Here is a 22,158-nt window from a genome sequence, read left to right as displayed (position 1 = left end):
ACAGGCATATATCTATACACTGATAATACACAGGCATATATCTATATACTGATAATACACAGGCATATATCTATATACAGATAGTACACAGGCATATATCTATACACTGATAGTACACAGGCATATATCTATATACTGATAGTACACAGGCATATATCTATACACTGATAGTACACAGGCATATATCTATATACTGATAGTACACAGGCATATATCTATACACTAATAGTACACAGGCCTATATCTATATACTGATAGTACACAGGCATATATCTATATACTGATAGTACACAGGCATATATCTATATACTGATAGCACACAGGCATATATCTATATACTGATAGTACACAGGCATATATCTATATACTGATAGTACACAGGCATATATCTATATACTGATAGTACAGAGGCATATATCTATATACTGATAGTACACAGGCATATATCTATATACTGATAGTACACAGGCATATATCTATATACTGATAGTACACAGGCATATATCTATATACTGATAGTACACAGGCATATATCTATATACTGATAGTACACAGGCATATATCTATATACTGATAGCACACAGGCATATATCTATATACTGATAGCACACAGGCATATATCTATATACTGATAGCACACAGGCATATATCTATATACTGATAGTACACAGGCATATATCTATATACTGATAGCACACAGCCATATATCTATATACTGATAGTACACAGGCATATATCTATATACTGATAGTACACAGGCATATATCTATATACTGATAGTACACAGGCATATATCTATATACTGATAGCACACAGGCGTATATCTATATACTGATAGTACACAGGCATATATCTATATACTGATAGTACACAGGCATATATCTATATACTGATAGCACACAGGCATATATCTATATACTGATAGCACACAGGCATATATCTATATACTGATAGCACACATGCATATATCTATATACTGATAGTACACAGGCACATATCTATATACTGATAGCACACAGGCATATATCTATATACTGATAGTACAGAGGCATATATCTATATACTGATAGTACACAGGCATATATCTATATACTGATAGTACACAGGCATATATCTATATACTGATAGCACACAGGCACATATCTATACACTGATAGCACACAGGCATATATCTATACACTGATAGTACACAGGCATATATCTATATACTGATAGTACACAGGCATATATCTATATACTGATAGCACACAGGCATATATCTATATACTGATAGTACACAGGTATATATCTATATACTGATAGCACACAGGCATATATCTATATACTGATAGTACACAGGCATATATCTATATACTGATAGCACACAGGCATATATCTATATACTGATAGTACACAGGCATATATCTATATACTGATAGTACACAGGCATATATCTATATACTGATAGTACACAGGCATATATCTATATACTGATAGTACACAGGTATATATCTATATACTGATAGCACACAGGCATATATCTATATACTGATAGCACACAGGCATATATCTATACACTGATAGAACACAGGCATATATTAGTACACAGCCATATATCTATATACTGATAGTACACAGGCATATATCTATATACTGATAGTACACAGGCATATATCTATATACTGATAGTACACAGGCATATATCTATATACTAATAGTACACAGGCATATATCTATATACTGATAGTACACAGGCGTATATCTATATACTGATAGTACACAGGCTGATAGCACACAGGCATATATCTATATACTGATAGCACACAGGCATATATCTATATACTGATAGTACACAGGCATATATCTATATACTGCTAGTACACAGGCATATATCTATATACTGCTAGTACACAGGCATATATCTATATACTGATAGTACACAGGTATATATCTATATACTGATAGCACACAGGCATATATCTATACACTGATAGAATACAGGCATATATTAGTACACAGCCATATATCTATATACTGATAGCACACAGGCATATATCTATATACTGATAGTACACAGGCATATATCTATATACTGATAGTACACAGGCATATATCTATATACTGATAGTACACAGGCATATATCTATATACTGATAGTACACAGGCATATATCTATATACTGATAGCACACAGGCATATATCTATACACTGATAGCACACAGGCATATCTATATACTGATAGTACACAGGCATATATCTATATACTGATAGTACACAGGCATATATCTATATACTAATAGTACACAGGCATATATCTATATACTGATAGTACACAGGCGTATATCTATATACTGATAGTACACAGGCTGATAGCACACAGGCATATATCTATATACTGATAGCACACAGGCATATATCTATATACTGATAGTACACAGGCATATATCTATATACTGATAGCACACAGGCATATATCTATATACTGATAGTACACAGGCATATATCTATATACTGATAGCACACAGGCATATATCTATATACTGATAGTACACAGGCATATATCTATATACTGATAGCACACAGGCATATATCTATATACTGATAGTACACAGGCATATATCTATATACTGATAGTACACAGGCATATATCTATATACTGATAGTACACAGGCATATATCTATATACAGATAGTACACAGGCATATATCTATACACTGATAGCACAGAGGCATATATCTATATACTGATAGTACACAGGCATATATCTATATACTGATAGTACACAGGCATACATCTATATACTGATAGCACACATGCATATATCTATATACTGATAGTACACAGGCACATATCTATATACTAATAGTACACAGGCATATATCTATATACTGATAGTACACAGGCATACATCTATATACTGATAGCACACATGCATATATCTATATACTGATAGTACACAGGCACATATCTATATACTGATAGCACACAGGCATATATCTATATACTGATAGTACAGAGGCATATATCTATATACTGATAGTACACAGGCATATATCTATATACTGATAGTACACAGGCATATATCTATATACTGATAGTACACAGGCATATATCTATATACTGATAGTACACAGGCATATATCTATATACTGATAGTACACAGGCATATATCTATATACTGATAGTACACAGGCATATATCTATATACTGATAGTACACAGGCATATATCTATATACTGATAGTACACAGGCATATATCTATATACTGATAGCACACAGGCATATATCTATATACTGATAGCACACAGGCATATATCTATATACTGATAGCACACAGGCATATATCTATATACTGATAGTACACAGGCATATATCTATATACTGATAGCACACAGCCATATATCTATATACTGATAGTACACAGGCATATATCTATATACTGATAGTACACAGGCGTATATCTATATACTGATAGCACACAGGCGTATATCTATATACTGATAGTACACAGGCATACATCTATATACTGATAGCACACATGCATATATCTATATACTGATAGTACACAGGCACATATCTATATACTGATAGCACACAGGCATATATCTATATACTGATAGTACAGAGGCATATATCTATGTACTGATAGTACACAGGCATATATCTATATACTGATAGTACACAGGCATATATCTATATACTGATAGCACACAGGCACATATCTATACACTGATAGCACACAGGCATATATCTATACACTGATAGCACACAGGCATATATCTATATACTGATAGTACACAGGCATATATCTATATACTGATAGTACACAGGCATATATCCATATACTGATAGTACACAGGCATATATCTATATACTGATAGCACACAGGCATATATCTATATACTGATAGCACACAGGCATATATCTATATACTGATAGCACACAGGCATATATCTATATACTGATAGCACACAGGCATATATCTATATACTGATAGCACACAGGCATATATCTATATACCAGTATATTAGCCTGTGTACGGATAGTACACAGGCAGCTGTTAGGACATACCTTAGTATGCCCTAACAACAGGAAATATGGTAGGACAGCCCTGGGGTCCTTCAATGGACCCTGGGCTGTCTGCCCATATATGGTATGTCCCTCAATCGCGTCACAGGGATTCCTGCGATGCGATCCAAGGGGCATCTCCCTTTCTCCTGAATGCTGCAGTCCGCTGTGATCGCAGCATTCAGGGGAATAGCGGCGGAGATGAGAGGTTTCTCTGATCTCCGCCGTTATAGAGGGGGGCTGTGGCTGTGTAATACAACCATTGCCCCGCTCCTGACATAAGTGAGAGCGCGGTCAGCATGAGGTGATGCGGCCGGCGCTGCACTATAATAAGCGGCGGTGCAGGCACTGAAGACAGAACATGGGGGTGTTTTGCAGCGCGCCCGCCATGTTCTGTCTTCAGTGCCGGCAATCATTAGTGCAGCGCTGGCCGCAACGCATCATCCTGACCCCGCGCACTCGTCATGACTCAGGAGCCGGGCAATGACTATCACACAGCCGCAGCCCCGCTCTCATACATTCATGTGTTACTATACTGAGCTGTGCGGCCGCAGAGCTAATACATGAAATAACGGTATCGAAACAGTATGGAAAACAGTATGGAAGTTTCGAGGCATCGTGCATCCCTAACGGTCATAGATGGGGTCATAGAGTTTGGTGGTTTCTTATGTTGATCTGTTAGATTCTTCGCACTCTCTGCTGTATTGTACTGAATTGTTACATATGTGAAATCAGGGGGAAGATCTGACTATTATTAAAACAGAGGATGAAGAAGAAGAGCGAGTGAGGGTCGATCAACCGTGTAAGAGTGAACCGGAGGAGGAAATTCCAGGAGGTGTTACCAGAGGTCAGTAATAATGAATTTAGAAAGTGAACTCCGTGGTTTATTAAGCAGGACCTGCTGTGTTTTTTGTTGTTGTTTTTTTAACCACATTCCTCCCCTTATACTTGGCGTCCTCCAGATTCCATCGCTGTCATTTTTTTATTTTTGCCCCCCTCCATGTTGTTCCACTACAGCCCTTACTCCGTTTTGCACCTAACATATGCGTGTTGTAATTAAAGGTACAAAGAGGAGACACCATCTCTCCTCAGTAGGCGTTGCCTCACTTTTTGCTGTGACGCTGTCCAATCAGAGCGGACCGCTTCACAGCGATGCAGAAAACCTGCTGATTTTGAGACATTTCCTGCAGGTCTTTTGCATCGCTGTGAGGCTGTCCACTATGATTAGATAGCGTCACAGCAATGAGCGAGTCAACATCTACTGAGGAGAGAAAAGGTCTTCTCCTTTCTGTTCTCTTTAAGGTGGGGTTCCTCCTTAGTTCTACATTACAGTAACACGTCAGACACTGTATTATACATAGTGCAGGACCTGAGGGAGCTGTGACTGCACATAGAAGTTCTCTACAAGGTGTTCTCTGAATCCGGTCATGCACTAGGTTTAGCATCAGATTTTGGGGGGCAGCGGCTGCGATTAACAGCGGCACTCTAGGCCGAGATCTAGAAAAGCTCAGTTCAACCACTTACAGAGAATGTGTCATCAGAAAATGATCTATTGTACAAATCAAGTTTCTGTTAAACATATTTTTTATGATTTTTTGGTGTTTTTTTTTAATATTATTTTTTTATGTCTTTATCTAATCTTGCAGTTTTCCCTCTGGCCAATGAGTCTCATAGTAGACTGCTCCTTACAGTTCTCAGCAGTCATCTCATTATCATCACAGGCAGGATTACACTGACAGGTAACATCTATATATGTAGATAACAAAGAATCCACCATTCATAATAGACTGACCCTTCCTGTTCTGTAGAGATCATTTCTCAGCACTCATCTCATTATCATCACAGGCAGGATTACACTGACAGGTAACATCTATATATAGATAATACAGAATCCACCATTCATAATGGACTGACCCTTCCTGTTCTGTATAGATCACTTCTCATCACACCTCTCATTATCATCACAGGCAGGATTACACTGACAGGTAACATCTATATATGTAGATAACAAAGAATCCACCATTCATAATAGACTGACCCTTCCTGTTCTGTAGAGATCATTTCTCAGCACTCATCTCATTATCATCACAGGCAGGATTACACTGACAGGTAACGTGTATATATAGATAATACAGAATCCACCATTCATAATGTACCATCTCATTATCATTACAGGCAGGGTTACACTGACAGGTTACACCTATATATATATACTTGATTTTGCGTGTTTGTGTGTGTGTGTGGGGGGGGGGGTGCTTGCCGCTGATTCTTCAAAACAGCTGATAAGCGGCTATGAAGTATCAGCGGCGCGCGTTAACACTCCGCACTGCCCCATACACTCACACACACACACACACACACACACACACACACACACACACACACACACACACACACACACAGCACTGCAGACACGAGAAAAGTGTTAAAGGGGTCGTCCAGGAAAACATGGCGCCGCACCTGTCCTCAGGTCGGGTGTGGTATTACAGCTCTGTCCTATTCACTTCAATGGAGGTGAACTGCAATACCAGACACAACCTGAGGACAGGTGCGGCGCTTTGTCTCCAATCCGGACACCCCTTCTGTCCTGAGATGACCCGACGGGGGAGGCGGGTGTCAGAGCCACCCACCGCCATCACTGCAGACAGAACCACAACTACGGCATGAGGGCAGGGCTTGTCCTGAGTGCACTGTCTCTCGTTATGGACAGATTTATAGTCACATGAACCCCGTCAGATGAACCGGTAACCTAGGTCCGATCACATGACAGAGGGGGATCACCAAAAACGCTGTGCACCCTCAGCCCGTCCATCCAGCCATTTCCTGGTTATATCTGCGTCTGGGAAAGCTGGGTGACCACCATTACCCCTCCTACTGGAGTGTGAGAGGTTCATTAGTCACATCCCCAAACTCTCCAGTAGGAGGGGTAATGGTGGTCACCCAGCTTTCCCAGACCCCTGAACGGTAAATCTCTCTAGTTGTGCTGAGAATGTTTGGGAATGTGACAGGGGTCTGGGAAAGCTGGGTACCACACTAACACCAGGCATATTATCACCCAGCATTCCCAGGACAGTTACATCATGTGTCCTTTATACAGAGTCTCCTGCACGACTTCAGGGGGGGCCGTCGGGTGGGGGGGGGGTCACGAGAGCGGGGGTCTGTGAGATAGAGAGTGGGACAGACACACACACACCTTACCTGCAGTGCAGCTGGTCTTCATGATGGCGCCTGCTCTCTCCCTGCAAACAGCTGCTCTGCTGTGTGACTCTGACCTGCGTCTGCGCAGTACAAAGCCAGATAGCAGAGGCAATGGACGGGAGGCGTTCATTGACTCCTATGCACTGTAGCTGCCGTATTCCATCTCTGTATGTGCCGTTAATCAACACATACAGAGATGAAAAAAAAACTGGCAGCCCCCATAGAGAGGTAAAAGAAAGAAAAAAATAAAAAGTACAACACAAATAAATACAATTTATTTTAATGACCTACTAAAAGCAATATTATATAAAAAATAAAATTTGCCGTGACACCTTCCCTTTAAAGAGCTGCAACAGTGTGTATATATGTATGTGTGTGTATGTATGTGTGTATGTATGTGTATATATGTATGTGTGTGTATGTATGTGTGTATATATATATGTGTGTGTATGTATGTGTATATATGTATGTGTCTGTATGTGTGTGTATGTATGTGTATATGTATGTGTGTGTGTATGTATGTGTATATATGTATGTGTATATATGTATGTGTATATGGATGTGTATATATGTATGTGTATATATGTATGTGTATATATGTATGTGTATATATGTATGTGTATATATGTATGTGTATGTATGTATGTGTGTGTATATATGTATGTGTGTGTATGGATGTGTGTATATGTGTGTGTGTATGTATGTGTATATATGTATGTGTATATATGTATATGTGTATATATATGTGTGTATATATATATATATATGTATGTATGTGTATATATGTATATGTGTATATATGTGTGTGTATGTATGTGTGTGTATATATGTATGTGTATATATTTATATATATATATAACACGCACACACACACACATAAATAACGGGTAAATCTATTTTCAAAAATGACAAAATTGTTTATTTTTCAATTTTTTTTGTGATTTTTCTGCTCATAATAAAATTGTGAAACATGGAATTAATTAAACTAATCTAGAAAATGAAAGCCTCATAAGTCTTGTAAAAGTCAAAGTTAAAATAGTTGTGATATTCAAAGCGGTTGCAAAGTTATTATCGTCTAAAGAAGTGCAAATCAGAAACGGAAAATGTGACCTGGACGCAGGGGCATCAATGACCCCTGGTCATGACAGGGTTAATTATGTACCGAAAATACAATTGAAAAAATCTACAATCAATATATATATATACCGTATTTTTCGGACTATAAGGCGCAGTTTTTAGCAAGAATAAATCTTGCTAACAAGTCCCTGCGTGTTATGGTCGGCAGTGCCGGGCCCCCTGACCGCTCCTTACTTAACCCCTTCCCGACCCGTGATGTGCCAGCACATCATCAGGCGGGGGAGGGGATGATGTATGGAGCGGGCTCACGCGCTGAGCCTGCTCCATACACTGCAGGTGTCAGCTTCTGACACGCTGCACTACCGGCTAGGAACAGAGATGGCGCTGTTTAACTAGTTAAATACTGCGGTCAATAGCGACCGCGGCATTTATATTGGTTTTCCTACGAAGGACATTTATGACATATCCACAGGTGTAATATCTCTAGAACGGGGCCCCCTAAGCCCCATTCCATCTTACCCGGCTCCGCTGTCTTCCGGCCACTTCACTTCCTGGTTACATGTTCGAGTTACGCAAACAGCGTAACTCTCTGAGCCACGCAGTTTCCGCAACTCCCATAGAACTGAATAGTGGTTACGGCTACAGAGTAGCATGCTACGCTGCTTCTATAACTGACATTCACTACTATGGGAGTTCCGGAAACAGCGTAGCTCAGCGAGTTACGCTGTTTCCGTAACTCATTCATGTATTGCAGTGTATTGTACCAGCGATCTAATGATCACTGGTTCAAGTCCCCTAGGGGAACTAATAAAATGGGTGTAAAAAAATAAATTTAAAGTTAAAAAAAAACTTTTCCCATTTTTCCCCAAGCACAATGTAAAAATAATAACAAAATTGGTATCGCTGCATCGGTAAAAGTCCAGAACTATTACAATATAGCATTATTTGACTCACACAGTGAACGGTGTAATTTTTTTTAATTTAAAACCCCCTACTGTCTGTATTCTTCTACCATATTACGTTATATATGGCCGCTCTGTTGTAACGGTTCACTGGGATACGCTTCTTGTGATGTCATCTAGAATGTGGGCAGATTCTATTTCTCTGAGCGTGACGTCCTCTAGAGAATCTGAGCGTGATGTCATGTGAAGGGCGGGGCTTGTGATCTGCATGTGTTCCGTTTGCACATAATGGCCCTCAGGTTGTGACATCATCAAGTTTATAAATTGGGGTCACACATTGACCGCGGTGTCAGTTTCTCTTGCTGGCTCTCGTCATGGACGTGTCTCATATGAAGAAGAGGAGGATGGTGATGTTTCCAATGATGAGTGTTGTAGAGAAGATGGAGGTTGGCGGACGCCAATTTCCGGAGGACGTGGAGATGGAGGAGGAGGATGAGAAGATGGAGGTTGGCGGACGCCAGTTTCCAGAGGACGTGGAGATGGAGGAGGAGGATGAGAAGATGGAGGCTGGCGGACGCCAGTTTCCAGAGGACGTGGAGATGGAGGATGGGAAGATGGAGGTTGGCGGACGCCAATTTCCAGCTCCTGATGTGGAGATGGACGACCTTTCGGGGGCTACGGTTAACATCAGGGCCTCCAACCCCCGAAAGAGAAAGTGGCCATTTTAGTAACATCTGCCACTTGGGGCCCATTTACCATCAGGGCCCCCAACCCCCGGGAGAGATAGCGGCCATCTTATTTCCATCTGCCGCTCGGGGCCCATTTACCATCTTTAGGTGAGGTAAGTGCCGTCCACTGATGATCTTCTCACCTCACGACTCTTCTACAGCCGCCTGGACACTGAATTTCTGATTTGTTTTGCAGTTGTCACCCCAACATCGTGGTCTTTACCACCTAAACCATCAGAAATTCCCATGAAGACTCCTCCAGTGATGAGCAGACGCGAGATCCGGTAAGTCTGACGTCTTCCGCTCGTCTTCATCTTCTCCTTGTGGTGAAGGTTTTGTGAATTTTTTTGCTTATTTGTATTTTTTCCTTTTCTAGGATCCGACTTTGAAAAATATGAAAAAAGTTTTCGGTTTCTTCTGATCCAGGATCGAGCTGTGTAAGGGTGGACTGGCGGCCATATCCACGGGTGAAGAAGGACCCTCCCCCTCTTCATCTCACCGATCATCGCATGTTAAAGGGCCGGAGCCACAGAAAACCGCACAGAAATTCTACCAGATTCTATAATAAACAGATTTATTTTTACCATTTTTAGTGTTTTCATTTCTAGATTGGGGAATTTATCCAGGGAACCTGTGTTCTATGGGGGTCCGAAGGTTATAGGTGTAATACTCTGCAGAATATATCACTATGTATCTGTCAGGAGGTGGAGAGGACAGAGCAATGTTCTGCAGATCTGTAGAGAGGTCAGTGGTGTAATACTCTGCAGAATATATCACTCTGTATCTGTCAGTAGAGGACAGAGCAATGTTCTGCAGATATCTAGAGAGGTCAGTGGTGTAATAATCTGCAGAATATATCACTATGTATCTGTCAGTAGAGGACAGAGCAATGTTCTGCAGATCTGTAGAGAGGTCAGTGGTGTAATAATCTGCAGAATATATCACTCTGTATCTGTCAGTAGAGGACAGAGCAATGTTCTGCAGATCTGTAGACAGGTCAGTGGTGTAATAATCTGCAGAATATATCACTATGTATCTGTCAGTAGAGGACAGAGCAATGTTCTGCAGATATCTAGAGAGGTCAGTGGTGTAATAATCTGCAGAATATATCACCATATATCTGTCATGTGATACAGGAGCAATGTTCTGCAGATCTGTAGAGAGGTCAGTGGTGTAATACTCTGCAGAATATATCACTCTGTATCTGTCAGTAGAGGACAGAGCAATGTTCTGCAGATCTGTAGAGAGGACAGTGGTGTAATAATCTGCAGAATATATCACTATGTATCTGTCAGGAGGTGGAGAGGACAGAGCAATGTTCTGCAGATCTGTAGAGAGGTCAGTGGTGTAATAATCTGCAGAATATATCACTCTGTATCTGTCAGTAGAGGACAGAGCAATGTTCTGCAGATATCTAGAGAGGTCAGTGGTGTAATAATCTGCAGAATATATCACCATATATCTGTCATGTGATACAGGAGCAATGTTCTGCAGATCTGTAGAGAGGTCAGTGGTGTAATAATCTGCAGAATATATCACTCTGTATCTGTCAGTAGAGGACAGAGCAATGTTCTGCAGATCTCTAGACAGGTCAGTGGTGTAATAATCTGCAGAATATATCACTCTGTATCTGTCAGTAGAGGACAGAGCAATGTTCTGCAGATCTGTAGAGAGGTCAGTGGTGTAATAATCTGCAGAATATATCACTCTGTATCTGTCAGGAGGTGGAGAGGACAGAGCAATGTTCTGCAGATCTGTAGAGAGGTCAGTGGTGTAGTAATCTGCAGAATATATCACTCTGTATCTGTCAGTAGAGGACAGAGCAATGTTCTGCAGATCTGTAGAGAGGACAGTGGTGTAATAATCTGCAGAATATATCACTCTGTATCTGTCAGTAGAGGACAGAGCAATGTTCTGCAGATCTGTAGAGAGGTCAGTGGTGTAATAATCTGCAGAATATATCACTCTGTATCTGTCAGTAGAGGACAGAGCAATGTTCTGCAGATCTGTAGAGAGGTCAGTGGTGTAATACTCTGCAGAATATATCACTATGTATCTGTCAGGAGGTGGAGAGGACAGAGCAATGTTCTGCAGATCTGTAGAGAGGTCAGTGGTGTAATAATCTGCAGAATATATCACTATGTATCTGTCAGTAGAGGACAGAGCAATGTTCTGCAGATCTGTAGAGAGGTCAGTGGTGTAATAATCTGCAGAATATATCACTCTGTATCTGTCAGTAGAGGACAGAGCAATGTTCTGCAGATCTGTAGAGAGGTCAGTGGTGTAATAATCTGCAGAATATATCACTATGTATCTGTCAGTAGAGGACAGAGCAATGTTCTGCAGATCTGTAGAGAGGTCAGTGGTGTAATAATCTGCAGAATATATCACTCTGTATCTGTCAGTAGAGGACAGAGCAATGTTCTGCAGATCTGTAGAGAGGACAGTGTTGTAATAATCTGCAGAATATATCACTATGTATCTGTCAGTAGAGGACAGAGCAATGTTCTGCAGATCTGTAGACAGGTCAGTGGTGTAATAATCTTCAGAATATATCACTCTGTATCTGTCAGTAGAGGACAGAGCAATGTTCTGCAGATCTGTAGAGAGGTCAGTGGTGTAATAATCTGCAGAATATATCACTATGTATCTGTCAGTAGAGGACAGAGCAATGGTCTGCAGATCTCTAGAGAGGTCAGTGGTGTAATAATCTGCAGAATATATCACTATGTATCTGTCAGTAGAGGACAGAGCAATGTTCTGCAGATCTGTAGAGAGGTCAGTGGTGTAATAATCTGCAGAATATATCACTATGTATCTGTCAGTAGAGGACAGAGCAATGTTCTGCAGATCTGTAGAGAGGTCAGTGGTGTAATAATCTGCAGAATATATCACTATGTATCTGTCAGTAGAGGACAGAGCAATGTTCTGCAGATCTCTAGAGAGGTCAGTGGTGTAATAATCTGCAGAATATATCACTATGTATCTGTCAGGAGGTAGAGGAGCAATGTTCTGCAGATCTGTAGAGAGGTCAGTGGTGTAATAATCTGCAGAATATATCACTATGTATCTGTCAGTAGAGGACAGAGCAATGTTCTGCAGATCTGTAGAGAGGTCAGTGGTGTAATAATCTGCAGAATATATCACTATGTATCTGTCAGGAGGTGGAGAGGACAGAGCAATGTTCTGCAGATCTCTAGAGAGGTCAGTGGTGTAATAATCTGCAAAATATATCACTATGTATCTGTCAGTAGAGGACAGAGCAATGTTCTGCAGATCTGTAGAGAGGTCAGTGGTGTAATAATCTGCAGAATATATCACTATGTATCTGTCTGGAGGTGGAGAGGACAGAGCAATGTTCTGCAGATCTCTAGAGAGGTCAGTGGTGTAATAATCTGCAGAATATATCACTCTGTATCTGTCAGTAGAGGACAGAGCAATGTTCTGCAGATATCTAGAGAGGTCAGTGGTGTAATAATCTGCAGAATATATCACTCTGTATCTGTCAGGAGGTGGAGAGGACAGAGCAATGTTCTGCAGATCTGTAGAGAGGTCAGTGGTGTAATAATCTGCAGAATATATCACTATGTATCTGTCTGGAGGTGGAGAGGACAGAGCAATGTTCTGCAGATCTCTAGAGAGGTCAGTGGTGTAATAATCTGCAGAATATATCACTCTGTATCTATCAGTAGAGGACAGAGCAATGTTCTGCAGATCTGTAGAGAGGTCAGTGGTGTAATAATCTGCAGAATATATCACTATGTATCTGTCAGTAGAGGACAGAGCAATGTTCTGCAGATATCTAGAGAGGTCAGTGGTGTAATAATCTGCAGAATATATCACTCTGTATCTGTCAGGAGGTGGAGAGGACAGAGCAATGTTCTGCAGATCTGTAGAGAGGTCAGTGGTGTAATAATCTGCAGAATATATCACTATGTATCTGTCAGTAGAGGACAGAGCAATGTTCTGCAGATATCTAGAGAGGTCAGTGGTGTAATAATCTGCAGAATATATCACTCTGTATCTGTCAGGAGGTGGAGAGGACAGAGCAATGTTCTGCAGATCTGTCGAGAGGTCAGTGGTGTAATAATCTGCAGAATATATCACTATGTATCTGTCAGGAGGTAGAGGAGCAATGTTCTGCAGATCTGTAGAGAGGTCAGTGGTGTAATAATCTGCAGAATATATCACTATGTATCTGTCAGTAGAGGACAGAGCAATGTTCTGCAGATCTGTAGAGAGGTCAGTGGTGTAATAATCTGCAGAATATATCACTATGTATCTGTCAGGAGGTGGAGAGGACAGAGCAATGTTCTGCAGATCTGTAGAGAGGTCAGTGGTGTAATAATCTGCAGAATATATCACTCTGTATCTGTCAGTAGAGGACAGAGCAATGTTCTGCAGATCTGTAGAGAGGTCAGTGGTGTAATAATCTGCAGAATATATCACTATGTATCTGTCAGTAGAGGACAGAGCAATGTTCTGCAGATCTGTAGAGAGGTCAGTGGTGTAATAATCTGCAGAATATATCACTATGTATCTGTCAGTAGAGGACAGAGCAATGTTCTGCAGATATCTAGAGAGGTCAGTGGTGTAATAATCTGCAGAATATATCACCATATATCTGTCATGTGATACAGGAGCAATGTTCTGCAGATCTGTAGAGAGGTCAGTGGTGTAATACTCTGCAGATTATATCACTATATATCTGTCAGGAGGTGGAGAGGACAGAGCAATGTTCTGCAGATCTGTAGAGAGGGTAGTGGTGTAATAATCTGCAGAATATATCACTCTGTATCTGTCAGTAGAGGACAGAGCAATGTTCTGCAGATATCTAGAGAGGTCAGTGGTGTAATAATCTGCAGAATATATCACCATATATCTGTCATGTGATACAGGAGCAATGTTCTGCAGATCTGTAGAGAGGTCAGTGGTGTAATAATCTGCAGAATATATCACTATGTATCTGTCAGTAGAGGACAGAGCAATGTTCTGCAGATCTGTAGAGAGGTCAGTGGTGTAATAATCTGCAGAATATATCACTCTGTATCTGTCAGTAGAGGACAGAGCAATGTTCTGCAGATATCTAGAGAGGTCAGTGGTGTAATAATCTGCAGAATATATCACTCTGTATCTGTCAGGAGGTAGAGGACAGAGCAATGTTCTGCAGATCTGTAGAGAGGTCAGTGGTGTAATAATCTGCAGAATATATCACTATGTATCTGTCAGTAGAGGACAGAGCAATGTTCTGCAGATCTGTAGAGAGGTCAGTGGTGTAATAATCTGCAGAATATATCACTATGTATCTGTCAGTAGAGGACAGAGCAATGTTCTGCAGATATCTAGAGAGGTCAGTGGTGTAATAATCTGCAGAATATATCACTCTGTATCTGTCAGGAGGTGGAGAGGACAGAGCAATGTTCTGCAGATCTGTAGAGAGGTCAGTGGTGTAATAATCTGCAGAATATATCACTATGTATCTGTCAGTAGAGGACAGAGCAATGTTCTGCAGATCTGTAGAGAGGTCAGTGGTGTAATAATCTGCAGAATATATCACTATGTATCTGTCAGTAGAGGACAGAGCAATGTTCTGCAGATCTGTAGAGAGGTCAGTGGTGTAATAATCTGCAGAATATATCACTCTGTATCTGTCAGGAGGTGGAGAGGACAGAGCAATGTTCTGCAGATCTGTAGAGAGGTCAGTGGTGTAATAATCTGCAGAATATATCACTCTGTATCTGTCAGTAGAGGACAGAGCAATGTTCTGCAGATATCTAGAGAGGTCAGTGGTGTAATAATCTGCAGAATATATCACTATGTATGTCAGTAGAGGACAGAGCAATGTTCTGCAGATCTGTAGAGAGGTCAGTGGTGTAATAATCTGCAGAATATATCACTCTGTATCTGTCAGTAGAGGACAGAGCAATGTTCTGCAGATCTGTAGAGAGGTCAGTGGTGTAATAATCTGCAGAATATATCACTCTGTATCTGTCAGTAGAGGACAGAGCAATGTTCTGCAGATATCTAGAGAGGTCAGTGGTGTAATAATCTGCAGAATATATCACCATATATCTGTCATGTGATACAGGAGCAATGTTCTGCAGATCTGTAGAGAGGTCAGTGGTGTAATAATCTGCAGAATATATCACTCTGTATCTGTCAGTAGAGGACAGAGCAATGTTCTGCAGATCTCTAGACAGGTCAGTGGTGTAATAATCTGCAGAATATATCACTCTGTATCTGTCAGTAGAGGACAGAGCAATGTTCTGCAGATCTGTAGAGAGGTCAGTGGTGTAATAATCTGCAGAATATATCACTCTGTATCTGTCAGGAGGTGGAGAGGACAGAGCAATGTTCTGCAGATCTGTAGAGAGGTCAGTGGTGTAGTAATCTGCAGAATATATCACTCTGTATCTGTCAGTAGAGGACAGAGCAATGTTCTGCAGATCTGTAGAGAGGTCAGTGGTGTAATAATCTGCAGAATATATCACTATGTATCTGTCAGTAGAGGACAGAGCAATGTTCTGCAGATCTGTAGAGAGGTCAGTGGTGTAATAATCTGCAGAATATATCACTCTGTATCTGTCAGTAGAGGACAGAGCAATGTTCTGCAGATCTGTAGAGAGGTCAGTGGTGTAATAATCTGCAGAATATATCACTATGTATCTGTCAGTAGAGGACAGAGCAATGTTCTGCAGATCTGTAGAGAGGTCAGTGGTGTAATAATCTGCAGAATATATCACTCTGTATCTGTCAGTAGAGGACAGAGCAATGTTCTGCAGATCTGTAGAGAGGACAGTGTTGTAATAATCTGCAGAATATATCACTATGTATCTGTCAGTAGAGGACAGAGCAATGTTCTGCAGATCTGTAGACAGGTCAGTGGTGTAATAATCTTCAGAATATATCACTCTGTATCTGTCAGTAGAGGACAGAGCAATGTTCTGCAGATCTGTAGAGAGGTCAGTGGTGTAATAATCTGCAGAATATATCACTATGTATCTGTCAGTAGAGGACAGAGCAATGGTCTGCAGATCTCTAGAGAGGTCAGTGGTGTAATAATCTGCAGAATATATCACTATGTATCTGTCAGTAGAGGACAGAGCAATGTTCTGCAGATCTGTAGAGAGGTCAGTGGTGTAATAATCTGCAGAATATATCACTATGTATCTGTCAGTAGAGGACAGAGCAATGTTCTGCAGATCTGTAGAGAGGTCAGTGGTGTAATAATCTGCAGAATATATCACTATGTATCTGTCAGTAGAGGACAGAGCAATGTTCTGCAGATCTCTAGAGAGGTCAGTGGTGTAATAATCTGCAGAATATATCACTATGTATCTGTCAGGAGGTAGAGGAGCAATGTTCTGCAGATCTGTAGAGAGGTCAGTGGTGTAATAATCTGCAGAATATATCACTATGTATCTGTCAGTAGAGGACAGAGCAATGTTCTGCAGATCTGTAGAGAGGTCAGTGGTGTAATAATCTGCAGAATATATCACTATGTATCTGTCAGGAGGTGGAGAGGACAGAGCAATGTTCTGCAGATCTCTAGAGAGGTCAGTGGTGTAATAATCTGCAAAATATATCACTATGTATCTGTCAGTAGAGGACAGAGCAATGTTCTGCAGATCTGTAGAGAGGTCAGTGGTGTAATAATCTGCAGAATATATCACTATGTATCTGTCTGGAGGTGGAGAGGACAGAGCAATGTTCTGCAGATCTCTAGAGAGGTCAGTGGTGTAATAATCTGCAGAATATATCACTCTGTATCTGTCAGTAGAGGACAGAGCAATGTTCTGCAGATATCTAGAGAGGTCAGTGGTGTAATAATCTGCAGAATATATCACTCTGTATCTGTCAGGAGGTGGAGAGGACAGAGCAATGTTCTGCAGATCTGTAGAGAGGTCAGTGGTGTAATAATCTGCAGAATATATCACTATGTATCTGTCTGGAGGTGGAGAGGACAGAGCAATGTTCTGCAGATCTCTAGAGAGGTCAGTGGTGTAATAATCTGCAGAATATATCACTCTGTATCTATCAGTAGAGGACAGAGCAATGTTCTGCAGATCTGTAGAGAGGTCAGTGGTGTAATAATCTGCAGAATATATCACTATGTATCTGTCAGTAGAGGACAGAGCAATGTTCTGCAGATATCTAGAGAGGTCAGTGGTGTAATAATCTGCAGAATATATCACTCTGTATCTGTCAGGAGGTGGAGAGGACAGAGCAATGTTCTGCAGATCTGTAGAGAGGTCAGTGGTGTAATAATCTGCAGAATATATCACTATGTATCTGTCAGTAGAGGACAGAGCAATGTTCTGCAGATATCTAGAGAGGTCAGTGGTGTAATAATCTGCAGAATATATCACTCTGTATCTGTCAGGAGGTGGAGAGGACAGAGCAATGTTCTGCAGATCTGTCGAGAGGTCAGTGGTGTAATAATCTGCAGAATATATCACTATGTATCTGTCAGGAGGTAGAGGAGCAATGTTCTGCAGATCTGTAGAGAGGTCAGTGGTGTAATAATCTGCAGAATATATCACTATGTATCTGTCAGTAGAGGACAGAGCAATGTTCTGCAGATCTGTAGAGAGGTCAGTGGTGTAATAATCTGCAGAATATATCACTATGTATCTGTCAGGAGGTGGAGAGGACAGAGCAATGTTCTGCAGATCTGTAGAGAGGTCAGTGGTGTAATAATCTGCAGAATATATCACTCTGTATCTGTCAGTAGAGGACAGAGCAATGTTCTGCAGATCTGTAGAGAGGTCAGTGGTGTAATAATCTGCAGAATATATCACTATGTATCTGTCAGTAGAGGACAGAGCAATGTTCTGCAGATCTGTAGAGAGGTCAGTGGTGTAATAATCTGCAGAATATATCACTATGTATCTGTCAGTAGAGGACAGAGCAATGTTCTGCAGATATCTAGAGAGGTCAGTGGTGTAATAATCTGCAGAATATATCACCATATATCTGTCATGTGATACAGGAGCAATGTTCTGCAGATCTGTAGAGAGGTCAGTGGTGTAATACTCTGCAGATTATATCACTATATATCTGTCAGGAGGTGGAGAGGACAGAGCAATGTTCTGCAGATCTGTAGAGAGGGTAGTGGTGTAATAATCTGCAGAATATATCACTCTGTATCTGTCAGTAGAGGACAGAGCAATGTTCTGCAGATATCTAGAGAGGTCAGTGGTGTAATAATCTGCAGAATATATCACCATATATCTGTCATGTGATACAGGAGCAATGTTCTGCAGATCTGTAGAGAGGTCAGTGGTGTAATAATCTGCAGAATATATCACTATGTATCTGTCAGTAGAGGACAGAGCAATGTTCTGCAGATCTGTAGAGAGGTCAGTGGTGTAATAATCTGCAGAATATATCACTCTGTATCTGTCAGTAGAGGACAGAGCAATGTTCTGCAGATATCTAGAGAGGTCAGTGGTGTAATAATCTGCAGAATATATCACTCTGTATCTGTCAGGAGGTAGAGGACAGAGCAATGTTCTGCAGATCTGTAGAGAGGTCAGTGGTGTAATAATCTGCAGAATATATCACTATGTATCTGTCAGTAGAGGACAGAGCAATGTTCTGCAGATCTGTAGAGAGGTCAGTGGTGTAATAATCTGCAGAATATATCACTATGTATCTGTCAGTAGAGGACAGAGCAATGTTCTGCAGATATCTAGAGAGGTCAGTGGTGTAATAATCTGCAGAATATATCACTCTGTATCTGTCAGGAGGTGGAGAGGACAGAGCAATGTTCTGCAGATCTGTAGAGAGGTCAGTGGTGTAATAATCTGCAGAATATATCACTATGTATCTGTCAGTAGAGGACAGAGCAATGTTCTGCAGATCTGTAGAGAGGTCAGTGGTGTAATAATCTGCAGAATATATCACTATGTATCTGTCAGTAGAGGACAGAGCAATGTTCTGCAGATCTGTAGAGAGGTCAGTGGTGTAATAATCTGCAGAATATATCACTCTGTATCTGTCAGGAGGTGGAGAGGACAGAGCAATGTTCTGCAGATCTGTAGAGAGGTCAGTGGTGTAATAATCTGCAGAATATATCACTCTGTATCTGTCAGTAGAGGACAGAGCAATGTTCTGCAGATATCTAGAGAGGTCAGTGGTGTAATAATCTGCAGAATATATCACTATGTATGTCAGTAGAGGACAGAGCAATGTTCTGCAGATCTGTAGAGAGGTCAGTGGTGTAATAATCTGCAGAATATATCACTCTGTATCTGTCAGTAGAGGACAGAGCAATGTTCTGCAGATCTGTAGAGAGGTCAGTGGTGTAATAATCTGCAGAATATATCACTCTGTATCTGTCAGGAGGTGGAGAGGACAGAGCAATGTTCTGCAGATCTGTAGACAGGTCAGTGGTGTAATAATCTGCAGAATATATCACTATGTATCTGTCAGTAGAGGACAGAGCAATGTTCTGCAGATCTGTAGAGAGGTCAGTGGTGTAATAATCTGCAGAATATATCACTCTGTATCTGTCAGTAGAGGACAGAGCAATGTTCTGCAGATATCTAGAGAGGTCAGTGGTGTAATAATCTGCAGAATATATCACCATATATCTGTCATGTGATACAGGAGCAATGTTCTGCAGATCTGTAGAGAGGTCAGTGGTGTAATACTCTGCAGAATATATCACTCTGTATCTGTCAGTAGAGGACAGAGCAATGTTCTGCAGATCTGTAGAGAGGTCAGTGGTGTAATAATCTGCAGAATATATCACTCTGTATCTGTCAGTAGAGGACAGAGCAATGTTCTGCAGATATCTAGAGAGGTCAGTGGTGTAATAATCTGCAGAATATATCACTCTGTATCTGTCAGGAGGTGGAGAGGACAGAGCAATGTTCTGCAGATCTGTAGAGAGGTCAGTGGTGTAATAATCTGCAGAATATATCACTCTGTATCTGTCAGTAGAGGACAGAGCAATGTTCTGCAGATATCTAGAGAGGTCAGTGGTGTAATAATCTGCAGAATATATCACTCTGTATCTGTCAGGAGGTAGAGAGGACAGAGCAATGTTCTGCAGATCTGTAGAGAGGTCAGTGGTGTAATAATCTGCAGAATATATCACTCTGTATCTGTCAGTAGAGGACAGAGCAATGTTCTGCAGATCTGTAGAGAGGTCAGTGGTGTAATAATCTGCAGAATATATCACTCTGTATCTGTCAGGAGGTGGAGAGGACAGAGCAATGTTCTGCAGATCTGTAGAGAGGTCAGTGGTGTAATAATCTGCAGAATATATCACTCTGTATCTGTCAGGAGGTGGAGAGGACAGAGCAATGTTCTGCAGATCTGTAGAGAGGTCAGTGGTGTAATACTCTGCAGAATATATCACTATATATCTGTCAGGAGGTGGAGAGGACAGAGCAATGTTCTGCAGATCTGTAGACAGGTCAGTGGTGTAATAATCTGCAGAATATATCACTATGTATCTGTCAGTAGAGGACAGAGCAATGTTCTGCAGATCTCTAGAGAGGTCAGTGGTGTAATAATCTGCAGAATATATCACTCTGTATCTGTCAGGAGGTGGAGAGGACAGAGCAATGTTCTGCAGATCTGTAGACAGGTCAGTGGTGTAATAATCTGCAGAATATATCACTATGTATCTGTCAGTAGAGGACAGAGCAATGTTCTGCAGATCTCTAGAGAGGTCAGTGGTGTAATAATCTGCAGAATATATCACTCTGTATCTGTCAGGAGGTGGAGAGGACAGAGCAATGTTCTGCAGATCTGTAGACAGGTCAGTGGTGTAATAATCTGCAGAATATATCACTATGTATCTGTCAGTAGAGGACAGAGCAATGTTCTGCAGATCTGTAGAGAGGTCAGTGGTGTAATAATCTGCAGAATATATCACTCTGTATCTGTCAGTAGAGGACAGAGCAATGTTCTGCAGATATCTAGAGAGGTCAGTGGTGTAATAATCTGCAGAATATATCACTCTGTATCTGTCAGTAGAGGACAGAGCAATGTTCTGCAGATCTGTAGAGAGGTCAGTGGTGTAATAATCTGCAGAATATATCACTCTGTATCTGTCAGGAGGTGGAGAGGACAGAGCAATGTTCTGCAGATCTGTAGAGAGGTCAGTGGTAATAATCTGCAGAATATATCACTATGTATCTGTCAGGAGGTGGAGAGGACAGAGCAATGTTCTGCAGATCTGTAGAGAG

The 22,158-nt window shown here is 40.9% G+C and overlaps 1 protein-coding gene across 3 annotated transcripts in view; it reads left to right on the top strand.

Annotated features, from left to right (window-relative positions):
* LOC142669034 (gastrula zinc finger protein XlCGF66.1-like) overlaps positions 1–22,158 on the top strand; it is a 351,749-nt gene that overhangs the window by 5,748 nt on the left and 323,843 nt on the right. Inside the window, exons 4-5 of one of the 3 annotated variants that reach the window (XM_075847093.1) lie at positions 10,149–10,236; positions 10,329–10,518. The exons of the other annotated variants lie outside the window; for them this stretch is intronic. Of the exons in view, the coding sequence (XP_075703208.1) occupies positions 10,149–10,236; positions 10,329–10,341 (101 nt within the window). The 3' untranslated portion in view covers positions 10,342–10,518. Of the gene's footprint in view, positions 1–10,148; positions 10,237–10,328; positions 10,519–22,158 lie in introns of those variants that run through there. 3 annotated transcript variants of the gene reach the window in all.

Source organism: Rhinoderma darwinii, assembly GCF_050947455.1.
Source record: "Rhinoderma darwinii isolate aRhiDar2 chromosome 1 unlocalized genomic scaffold, aRhiDar2.hap1 SUPER_1_unloc_12, whole genome shotgun sequence".
NCBI classification, from domain to species: Eukaryota; Metazoa; Chordata; class Amphibia; order Anura; family Rhinodermatidae; genus Rhinoderma; species Rhinoderma darwinii.
The sequence above is the reverse complement of the archived record's forward strand: the minus strand, read 5'-3'. Positions and strand labels throughout refer to the sequence as shown.